Raw genomic sequence first — 12,150 nt, forward strand, 5'->3', positions numbered from 1 at the left:
TCAATAATTTTTCTCTGTGAATTCTTTGAGGATAGGAGACTTAAGGGACAAACGAGGGCTTCCATGGTTTTACCAATGAAGACTCCAAATTTCCATGCTGGTTCATAGAGGTTTTATTTTTATCTTTTTTTTTTTTATTTTTTCCTCTTGAAAGCATCGACTGATTATGAAGGGCATTGACCTTGTTCAAGATCTTATTCTGCTGGATAAGTGATCCACCCTATGCCTTGTCTCAAGTTATGCTCCAGTTTGCCGCCGAGCATCTCGATTGGTTGAGGGGGTGGCTGGATGGACTGGTGAACATTTTGAGGGAATAACAGAAACAATGAAGAAGAATCTATTGTGACTTGTGCCTTGACATGTAGCACAAACATTTGATAACTCCTTTAGTTGAGAACATACTTTTTAAGTCAATCAGATCAGGCTTTATATATATAAATATATATATATATATATATATATATTCTGACCCCCCCCTTTCAACTCTTATGTTTGTACTGCATAATTATAATTTTTTTATTTATTAATCTCTCTTTAGTCACTCTAACACATCTGATGCCCTATTTCTTTCAGCTAAATGCAGAAAAAAGCCCTTTCCAGCGAACATATGCTACTCAGGTACCTTTATGCTCTTCTTTATTTTGTTAATATTGTCCATCCGTATCACCATGAAATTGTACTCTACTTATTAAGTCTGTAGGGTTGTGCCAGTGGAAATACTATTGATTCGCTAAATTCTGTCAAAGTAAGTTGAATCAATTCACTTATTTATTCAGATGTTGCAAGCCAGTAGTTGCACTGAAGCAAGAAATGAAGTTTTTAGTCCTCAAATCTCTCTTAATTCTGAGAATCAAGAGGGGAAAGAGAATAATTTGGAGCTCATTTATCTGAAGGAGAGTATGATGCAATTTTATTGCGAACACCTCAAGATTTTATCCAGAAGTGGTGACTGTTTGTTCTCACAAAAGATTAAAAGAAGCACAGATAACTTTGAGAATTTAGCTGATTTCAAATTGATCTTAACACTAGAAGAGCTGTAAAGAGGTCATATTGAGATATTTTAGACTATGAAGTTCTCTTCCAGTATTCTCCACTGGAAATGAATGTAATGGAATCTCTTTCATTGCCAGATATAGTCACCTCAGTTTTTTTTCAGTTCCAATTAGCCTTTTGGATGTATTTCTGTATCAAATGATTGGTCAATGAGCTATGATTCATTGCAAAGAAATTGCAGTACACAATGTTCATTAAAAATAATTACATGACAGAATGATGTTGACTAGCACATCAATATGGTCTACATCGTAACAGAGGATAATGGCACTTCTTGCTTTTATATCTCATAATACTTGTGGTTTTCTTTTTTTTCTTTTTCTTCTTTTTCTGATACAATCTCTATTGATGAATGGGGGTAAAAACTACAAGAGCGTCCTGCTTATCTGTAGCAATGATATGACCCATGCATGGGTGGATACTTCAAACTAAATCAAGATATGTGGTTCATATTTCTTTGTGGATGTTGCAAAAATCATGTGGTCAATAATATATGCATGCAAGTTTATATTTTTTTTCCATGCAGATTAAGAGATGTGGAGAAATGGCACGTAAGCTACGTTTCTTTAGAGAACAAATGATGAAGGCAGGGGTATCACCTTCAACCAGTCCTGCGAGACAAGTTGATATTGATCTGGATGACTCGGAGGTATGTTCTCTGTTAACTTCTACTTGTTCTTCTTTAAACAGTTTACATATTTTTAACTTTTTTTTCTTCTGTTTATTGCTAATGTTGCTAGTTAAAACTTGGAGAATTTGAAGCTGAGTTGATAGAGATCAATGCAAACAGTGAAAAGTTGCAACGCACTTATAATGAACTTCTAGAATATAAGCTAGTGCTACAGAAGGTATTAATTATTTTTGCTGGTGTCATATTGAAATTATCTCGATCAATTATTCCATCTAATTTTTTGCCTCCTGTTGAACCTTCAGGCTGGAGAGTTCTTTTACACAGCTCAGAGTAGCGCTACTGCTCAGCAGAGAGAAATTGATGCTCATCAATTTGATGAAGGATCGATTGACAGTCCTTTATTATTAGAGCAAGTAAAATTCACTGGCTGCAATTTCATTTTATTAACAACAGCTGTTTTCTGCAATTTCATTTTGTTAATGACAGCTGGATCTGCTTTTCTCCGGAAATAAATTCTATGTATTGGTGGCTGTCTAGGAAATGTCAGCGGATCCTTCAAAACAAGTTAAACTGGGTTTCATCAGTGGCCTTATACCTAGAGAAAAGTCAATGGCATTTGAAAGGATTATATTTCGTGCTACCAGGGGCAATGTGTTTCTCAAGCAAGCTGCGGTTGAATATTCTGTAACTGATCCCGTTTCTGGGGAGAAGGTAATATCAGAACATCCCTCTAGTGTATTTTTACTTAAATATAGTAATATATGGAGCTGTTTTATATCCATTTTTCCTTACTGCTCTGAACTTAATACTTTATCTCAATCCTGTGATTGAATGATTGAATCAGGGTTCATCACATGTTGTGGGATGGCACTGATAGTGGATAGTATATTGGATTGTTGATGGCTAAGGTTTTTGCTCTTGTTAGATTCGACTTGGGACTCCTCATTCTCCCTCCCTTCTTTAGACGACCAACCAAGACATGGCATCATTCATTGTTAATATTTTTGTTTTTTTATTGGAAACACAAGAAATATTTATTCACAGGGAAAAAGTTTCCCATGCCGTCAGGGTTCTATTTCTCTCATTTGGAATTCTTTATTATTTTCTCCCTCTTGCTCGACCATATGGGTCCCATATGAATGATACCGTCCTCTGCACCGCCATTTGTGTGGCGTGCAGATTCCTGCCCACACTAGCGTCATGGAGAACCTTCTCCCTTATTTATATATTAAAAAGTAGCAATTACAACCACAGGAAGAGAAGGGGAGAAAAATGAGATTTAACTGAAATGCTGCATTCAAAAAAATATAGTACACCAGGTATGTGTGAGCTCCTGGTAACTAATTCTTCAGTGCCCCATAACTTCTTTCACTCCGCAATATCCAACATAGTACAAAAGGAATTAGGTTCCACATCATCACTGCTTTTGGGACATGTCAACCAAATTTCGCGAAATATTTTCAGTTTCAAGAAGCCTCGAAATGAAGCAGGAGTCGACTCTACAGGCATACAAGATTTCGACTCGTTTTGGCAAAATTGTGAGATTTCGCCCCTGTTCGCCTGGGAACTCCATAACTAGAACACCTCAATTTTTTGGCGAAGTCCTTTATTTTGTTACTGAATCAAGACTGGTGGTCAACTGTGGAGCATCCACTTCAACATTTAGGTGGATTTGAAGCATCATTTGGCAAAATTTTCCACCTCCGTTGAGGTGAACTTTGAAGATTCTTTAGGTAAAGGATGACATGATAGCTATATGTCATAGGGTTCAAAGCCAAACAGTCATTTTGGTTGTTCTTTTTTCCAATTTAATGCTTCAAACATATGTAAAAATGCTTAAATAGACAATCTCTATTACTTGTCTATGGTGACACTTTTTGACATTGGTATACTATTAATGGGTTGTCATTCTTAACACGTAAATTGCTTTCATTGAATATTATGTTTTCTACTATTAAATTATGTGTAGAATATGTTATATAAGATAAAGGATACTGAAACATACAACGTACAATACCAGTCTACAGTTCGAAGCCAAACTACCATTTTTATTATTTTTTTTAAAATTTACAATTTAAAGGTTCAAATATGTTTAGAGATGCTTAATTAGGGTTTCCCTGAAGTTTCGGACAAAACAAATGGCCAACCGAAATGTACCAGATTTCGGTTGAATTTCGACTGGAATTCGAAATATTTCGGTTCAAAGTCCAGGTTGAAATCTCGAATTATGTTTTGAGGAAGAATCAATTATGCCTGAATATATATTTTCAGTCCGGGGAGGGGGTGCGGAAATCAGCCACGCCTGAACAGATACATGTAGAAGGTCCAAAAACTAACAGCCTCATCATATTGAAGGCACAATATTTTGGAATGTTACTTCAGCTTTACAGCATGGATGGCATCTGCTTGCCAAGCTCAAACCTCTTTTCTTTAAATTGCTCTATAGTAAGACTTTGTTTAATGATAGAACCCAATCAAAGATCTAGGATCAGACTTTGTGTAATGATTGAACCCAATCAAAGACCTGACTATAGGAGGAGCTGAATTTTCTCAAATGCATGCCCTATCTGCGATTTCTGATTCTTCATGACAGAAAATTATAGTACGGTTTAACTGAAAATTCACATTTATATTTAGTACTATTCATCCACCTCTTAGCTGGAACAGTGATATCAACTATAATGTTTTGTAAACTCTGGAGGTCAGTACACTGATCAAATTTCAAAATCCAATTGGTGCCTTTATAATTCTTGAGTCCAAATGATAGACCTATCCCTAACTTCAAAACTTGATTCACCAAGACCCCTTCAGATGTTTGAGTACTCCTCATTTGTTCCCCCACTTCTGTTTCTTAGCCTGGTAGAAGTTTTCTGGACGTTGCATTCTTGTTCCATTACCCAGCTGAAATGCAGTCCTTTCAACAAAATCTTCATGAACTTTCATAATGTTCTTCCTGACTGACACCCTATGAGAACCCCTCACACTTAAGGTGTCCTAACCTACATTAGCCGCCCCCATATTTACAATAATTACCTCTTTCATTGTCAAATTTTGAACTTTCAGGTCTCTGTTTGGCATGAGTTCCTGTTATTGGAATGGGCATTCCCATTAATGTCATTAGGTCAGTGAATTTTTTGACCATGCATGTCATTTTTTTGATATATGTACATGTGTTTTAGCCATGTTGTTTTTGCTTTCTTTGTCATAGCTGGAATTGGAAAATTGAGCCAGCTTGAAAGTGTAAGTGCTTGGCAGGTGTGTTTCCTTTCCATTATAATCATCGGAAATGGTTGGGCCAAGAGGTTTTAACCCTCATCTCTCTTTCTGCTTTTGTGTTCCTTAGATGTTAGAAGACTTAAGAGTTACCCTCCATATTTTAACCCCAAATAAGCCCATGGACATTAAAAAATGGCACAAAGCCACCCATAATGAGCACATTCTTTTTCAGGAACTCTCAGGACCCCACCGTGAGCTTTCTCCTGACAGTCCCCCATTTTGGGCCATGTGGAGGGTGGATCTTAGGGGACCCATTAGTTGATGGGTTGTGGAACCTGTGGATTAGCCACATGTCATTGGGGGCCCATCTCAGTTGTGTGACTCACATTGCATTGAGCTTTTTCCCTTTTGTATTTGATGGTTGAACCAATTAACAAAAACTACTAACATTGAACTTTCAACCAATTTTTGGAGTTTCATATCTCCACATGGGAAATTCGGGATGGGCTAAAACTTACCAGGCTGATAGATGACGACGTGGACAAGTAGGCTACAAAATTTGAGAACCAATGGAATTGCCACGTGGTAGAAAACTTGGCCTTCAATAGAGGTTTCTCATGATGGATGTCCAAGCGATGATGAAAATGTGTGCTTAATCAATTTAATGTTGATTGCCCAAAAAAAAAAGTTCTCCTACAACTCGTTTCATGCCAAAAAATGCATTCCAAGAATTCACTCCGACACTTTATAGGTTAGTCAGTGTCCTATGATTATAATATCTCCATTGTATTTCTTGTCGTGTCCACAGGTGTTGTGTTGGAAAACATGGACACAGCTAGACACTTTTTTGGACGTTCGTGTATTGTAGCATATAATCTGTTTGTACTGTATGCTCTTTGTGCTGGTGGTTGTCTTGAACCCTAACAGATGTTTAAATATGCTGGCTTTTGCCCCATTCCCTTGTCATCTTGATTTTCTAATGGCTAACAACTTTGCTCACTGCTATCGCATGTAGTGCAATTGCATTTACTATTCTTGCTGGGGTGTCCCTCATACTACAAATTTGCTTGTTCAACCTCATTGTTGATTTAGACCCAAGAACTTAGACCTATGCAAAGTAAACTCCACTTTATAACTTTGTCAATAAACAAAGAAGTTTCATGTTTCTTTGTGTTGTGGCAGTTCATTTTTTGTATTTTGTCCAAGAAAACTTGGTGTTCTGCTCTGTGTTTTGTTTCTCATTTAATATCACTCTACAGATTGAGAAAAATGTATTTGTGGTATTCTATTCTGGTGAAAGGGTAAAGACCAAAATTCTCAAGATATGTGAAGCTTTTGGAGCAAATCGTTACCCATTTACTGATGACTTACGGAAGCAAGCTCAGATTATCACTGAGGTATGCATTGTGCTTCATTCTCAGTTTCTTTGTTCTCAGCCCTGTGATGGGGCTGAAGAGTTCCTCATGTTAGAAGTTTCTTCCATGTTTCCATTTTACTGCGTCCTGATATTATTTTGTTGATTATTGGGGTATTCATTACCAACTATTCTTTCTTTCTCAGGGATCCTGACAAAGTAGAGTAATTCATTCGTCCTGTAATTCAAATATTTTTACTATGATATTTTGCTGCAGCTAATGACTTGACTGTTTCACATTGTACATACTGCATGAACTAATGCCAACAAATGGTATGCACTTCAGCTTGGATTTAGTGTTGTGCAACAGGCATGTGCCCTACCTGGCATTGGGCACTTAACTTTGGTCAGGCCTGGGCATTTATGCAGCTGGATTCAGTCTCAAGGCACAACATACCAGTTCACTGTATTATCCTTATTGTTTTCATTATCTTTAGCATATGATTTGTTTGCAAACTTGTTAATGCATCTTAGTGTTGGTTTCTTTTGCCAAATATGCTTGTTTGGTCAGGTGTGTGCTTTGCCTGGTTCCTCAGGCAGTGGGAGGCCTGGTTGCCTTTTTTGGTGCTTCTTGCCTTCAATAACTCTGAATGTACCTTTTCGGATTTTCTTAGAGATAGTTGTACTGTGAATTTGTGATTTATTTACTTATTCAGCAGTCATCTGCAGCAGATTAATTATTGGTTACACTGGGACCTTTATGAGATAGTCTGAATTAGCAACAATTTCATTTTTTAGGTCTCTGAGAAAATTGCAGAGATGAAGACTACAATTGATGTTGGGCTACTACACCGAGACAATCTCCTAAAGACCATCGGCTATCAATTTGAGCAGTGGGACTTTTTGGTTAGTTTGGACTAATGTTATTAGATAAGCTTTTGGGCCTCTGAAAACTGTGCATTGACATTTATTTGGGGAGGGGTTTCTATTTGGTTGTGTGGATGATGTTTGAAAGTTCCACTAAAAAAAAGGGTGAAAATTTGCACTTTATTTTCTTCAGGTGGGAAATAAGCATTTTGAGGAACCAATGATTTTCTATTTTCCTACCCCACCCCCCATCCCCCCAAAAAAAGCGAAAATTTTGATTGGATTTTAGAAAGTTAAGTTTGTTTCATTTTTCCTTCACTTGCTTTTCTTCCTCACTTTATTTTCTTCTCTATTTCTGCCACTCTCAAGGCAAACAAATGGATCCTTCATGTCCTTCATGTTGTAACTGTTTATTTACCACATTGCAATTATGTATGATATTTGTTGGGGGAAATTGTAACTAATTATCTAACTTTGTCTTTGAAATTGTGAAGGTGAGGAAGGAGAAATCTATTTATCACACTTTAAACATGCTCAGCATTGATGTGACAAAGAAGTGTCTTGTGGCAGAGGGATGGAGCCCCGTTTTTGCAATAAAACAGGTATTCTTTTTCTCTCCGTATAATATCTTAAAAAAAATATTTTCTTGGGAGAAGGCTACTGTGGATTCTTTACCTGGAAGGGTTTCTGCCATGCCTACTGTTTTGCTTCCATGCTGACTGATGATTGTTAGAGTTCATGGAGTAAGGGTATTATGGGACTTTGTTAAATAAGTTTGTATTTACCTCCCTGGGTTCTCTTATGTTAGTGTGGGGGTATTGATGTAGATTTCCGTGAAGCTATCCCTGCGAAGTCGTAGGAAGTTAGGTTACATCACTGGTAACGTCAAGGTGCCTTGTTCAAGTGACCCAACATATCAGAAATGGTAGACAGAGAATTCTACTTTAATGACCTGGTTTATTTTTTCTATGAAACCTGAGATTGGTAAGAGGTTTATGCAAAAGACAACCAAGGATATTTGGGATAGTGTTACTAAGACTTTTGACCTAGTGGGTGACTTTGCTATTAGTCTACCAACTCCTCTAGAAGATTATCACAATAAAACAGGGGGATAGGACTATCTTTGAGTAGTATAACACGATTGTTGGTCTTTTGGAGGAGTAGGACCACTATAGGGACCTCTAGCTGTCCAGTCCCGAGGATGAGGTGAAGGTCTATAGAACATTTTAGAAGGAGCATGTTTTTTTTTTGGGTGAATAAAAATTCATTACCAAAAGGAAGAGAAAACAAGGAACCCCAAAATAGGGTGGGGGGAGGGGAGAAGATACAAGACAATACAAGGAAAAAATAAAAAATACAAAGCTTATCCCTTAGGAATGGGGGGCGAGCAGGGTGAGGGGGAGGCCCCAAGAGACAATAATATGCCTATTTCTTGGGGAGCTAACACATCTAGAAGAGATCCTCAACACTTCACTTTTGTCTTCAAAGACTATGGAGTATCAAATCTGAATGAAGGTTCTTGGGTCAGAAGACCATTTCCTGAGGTTACGCTCCATCCAAATATGAGAGACAGGCTCTCTAAAAGCAAGCTTTCCCATCACATCACAGATAGACTTGCCGGAAAAAATCATATGTACCCAAAAACATTCTCTTTGGAAGGGGAGAATTCTTCTTCGCCTTGTCTAGAATCCCATGCCAAATCATGAAGGAGAAGGGACACATGAAGAAGAGATGATCAACATCTTCAGAGACATTCCAACAAAGACAATGGGATAGGGAAATTGGAATCTGCCGATGGATGAGAAGTGACTGCGTTGGGAGGTAGTAAGAGTGGACCTGCCAGACAGAGAAGCTGTGGCAAGGGATGTGGCCCTTGAACCAGACCAACCTGCGCCATGGAGAGATAAGGCACGGGTTTGGATGAGGTCCTAGACTAACTTAAAACTGAACAAGCCCATAGAAGAGGGAGACCAATTGACTAAATCGCTTGAACCCAGAGTTCTTCTAGGGATGGAAGGCAAGACACTCAAAATATCGGCTAATTGAGAAGAGGGGAGAGGGGCCCAACCATCATGGCCTGCAACCAGCCATAGATTACTTGTGGAGCCTCGAACTGTAGATGGCTCTAGTGCCAAGTGCTGCCAATTAAAGGAAGGAACACACCCATGGGGTGGCAGTTGTCAAGCCAGATACTAGTAGAAGCACCATCCTCAATCTTAGAGATGACAACCCCTAAGGCGAGAGGCCGGAGATAGAGGATCTTCCTCCAGACCCAAGACGCATTAGAGCAACGAGTGACTGTCCAAATGAAGTCATTATGGAGAAGGCTAGCATATATCTAGTCGACCCAAACACTTGTATTTTTAGCTACAAGCTTCTAGATCAATTTGAGGATGCCAACAGAATTGGCCTCAATTTTTCTCAGACCAAGACCCCCCTCATCTTTTGGGAGACAGACAGAAGCCCAACTGATAGGATAGAGAAATCTAGAAGCTTCAGATCCTTTCTTGAGAAACGTACACATAAGGGACTCCAGATCCTTGATGGTGGACTGAGGCAGCCCAAAGGTACCAGACCAATAGATGTAAGAGGATTGAAGGTCAAATTTGATCGATTCTAGACGACTAACATAAGAGAGAAGCTTGCCCTTCTAGTGTTGAAGCCTTATGCACATGAGATCTAAAATAGGAGTGCAATGGTTAGCATTCAATCTAATAGGGATAAGAAGTAAACCCAAGTATTTGACATGAAGATGACCCAACGAAAAGCCAGTCTTCTCCTGCAGAATAGACTTGTTAGCATCTGAGATCCCTGCCAAAAAATGGAAGGATTTTGAGAGATTGATCCGGAGGCCTGAAACCCCTTCAAATATCCTCAAGCACAACATAATAGCTTGAAGGAGCGTGTCTTGATTCTCCTTAACCTGGAATATGAACCAATCCGAGTGCAAATGTTGGGCAAATCACCCCTTCCATATCTAGATGAAGTGTGTGGCTATTTGGAAAGTAAAGAAACCAGAAGAGTGGCCATGGAAACTACACCATCCATTGAGAGATCTACTTTTGCCTCTGGTGCACAGAGAGGATGACGTGGTAGAGGAAGAGGCCAAGGTTCAACCTGTGGGGATGACAGAGATAGACTTAGATGTCACCATTGTGGCAAAACCAGGTACACTAGGGAAACCTATTGGGACCTTCATGGACATCCTCCTACACCTGCATCCATTGGTATGCATTGTGGCATGAGAGGGGGAGCTAGAGCAAATGCTGTGATGACTGAAACCAAGCCCATAGGGCATCCCTCTGGCCTATAGGCGGACAATTGTTTCCTCACAAAGGGAGATCATGCAGTTTTCTGGTGGGTTATGAGTTATGACACAGTTGGGTAGCTCCTCTCCTATAGCAACCGTGTCAGATTCTTCGGCTTCAGCATTGTAGGCTTCTACCACTGCTACTTCCTCCTCTTGGGTCATTCAGAGGACTGGTATGTCTCACTGTTACAACTCCTGTTTGCTCAAGTAGGGATAAGGTTAGAATTGCTGATGGTTCACTTTCCTCAATCTCTGGTGAGGGTAGTGTGCAAGTCTCCTCTTCTAATCTCTTGACTTTATCCTCCATGTTCCAAACATTGATACTGACCTTCTATTTGTGAGTCACTTAACCAATCTTTAAATTATTGTGTCACCTTCTTTCCTTCTCATTGTATTTTTTAGGGGTGATGAAGAGGATTATTGACAGCGGACATGAAGAGAAAGGGCTATATCTTCTTGAACCAAGGCCATCTTTTTTGAAAGAAGCTCAGTCATATGTTTGTGGGCATAGTGACAACAGTACAATTGATTTTCAATGCTTTGGCATCAGCGTTTAGAACATCCCTCTTTTGTTGTTATAAAAAAACACTTACCCCATTTGTTTTCCTCTATTTTTAATTCCCATGTTTTTCAATGTGAACCATGTTTGTTTGCTAAGCATTGTCGTTCCCATTATCCCTACCATGGTAATTGGTTTACTACTCCATTTCTTATTGTGCATTCTGAATTTGGGGATCACTCCTACCTCTTATTTATTTGGTTATCGTTATTTTGTTTCGCTTGTTGATGACTACTCCCGCACCACGTGGGTCTTCTTCTTGAAACACAAAAGTGATGTTTATGATGCTTTCAAAAATTTCTACCAGATGATTTGCATTCAATTTGATACTAGACCGAAAATTGTTTGCTCTGATAGAGGGGAGAGTATGTATTGGGGCTTCAAAACCTTTTTTACCAATAATGGTATTGTCCATCATCTTGCTTGTGTTGACACACCCCAACAGAATGGGGTAGCTAAGCGAAAGAATAGCCATTTTTACTAGGAGCCTACTATTTGGTATGCATGTCCCCAAGACTTTCTAGTTTGATGCTCTTTAGTGCTTGTTGTCTTCTTGATGAATCATATGCCATCTAGTATAATTAGTTTTAAATCTCCTTTAGAAATCCTGTTTCCCCATGTGTCTGCCTTCTCTCTTCATCCCAAAGTGTTTGGGTGTGTGTGCTATGTGCATGTTAATAAGTCTGCCCTGACTAAACTTGATCCTAAAGCTCTTAATGTTTTTTCTTGGTTATGCCCCTTCTACAAAAGGCTATAAGTGCTACCATCAATCCTCCAGGAAGCGGCTTATCTCCAAAGATGTCACTTCTTTGAATTTGTGCCCTTTTTTACTCCCCATATGTCACCTCTTTAGGGGAGAGTAGTGGAAGTGAAGAGGTTGCTGTTGTTGTCCACCCTTTTCAACCTTTGCCTATTCTTCTCTTTCTTCTTGATGTGGGAAAGCACTAGGGTGTGGATGTTGTTGACGTATTAGACCGGTCAGGGGAGCTGGTACTGAAGGGGAACCTTGCATTGAGAAGGTTCACAAGGAGAAGGAGTTACTTGTATATACAAGAAGGGAAAAGAAGACCTGCCCGGAATCCTCTTTGGTTCCGCATTATGAGCCTCACCTTTCCAAGTCAGGTAATACTTCTTCCCTTCCTTCTGAGTTAGATCTCATT

The 12,150-nt window shown here is 39.0% G+C and overlaps 1 protein-coding gene across 2 annotated transcripts in view; it reads left to right on the plus strand.

Moving 5' to 3' along the window:
• Positions 1 to 12,150, plus strand: part of LOC122661925 (V-type proton ATPase subunit a2-like) — a 33,488-nt gene that overhangs the window by 1,101 nt on the left and 20,237 nt on the right. For both annotated transcript variants that reach the window (XR_006332939.1, XM_043857442.1), the window contains exons 2-9: positions 574 to 618; positions 1,580 to 1,702; positions 1,794 to 1,901; positions 1,987 to 2,097; positions 2,222 to 2,395; positions 6,160 to 6,297; positions 7,053 to 7,160; positions 7,616 to 7,723. Coding sequence is in view for 1 of the 2 variants with exons in the window: in XM_043857442.1 (XP_043713377.1) it covers positions 574 to 618; positions 1,580 to 1,702; positions 1,794 to 1,901; positions 1,987 to 2,097; positions 2,222 to 2,395; positions 6,160 to 6,297; positions 7,053 to 7,160; positions 7,616 to 7,723 (915 nt within the window). In the remaining variant the exon portion in view is untranslated. The remainder of the gene's footprint in view (positions 1 to 573; positions 619 to 1,579; positions 1,703 to 1,793; positions 1,902 to 1,986; positions 2,098 to 2,221; positions 2,396 to 6,159; positions 6,298 to 7,052; positions 7,161 to 7,615; positions 7,724 to 12,150) is intronic.

Source organism: Telopea speciosissima, chromosome 5 (genome assembly GCF_018873765.1).
Source record: "Telopea speciosissima isolate NSW1024214 ecotype Mountain lineage chromosome 5, Tspe_v1, whole genome shotgun sequence".
NCBI classification, from domain to species: Eukaryota; Viridiplantae; Streptophyta; class Magnoliopsida; order Proteales; family Proteaceae; genus Telopea; species Telopea speciosissima.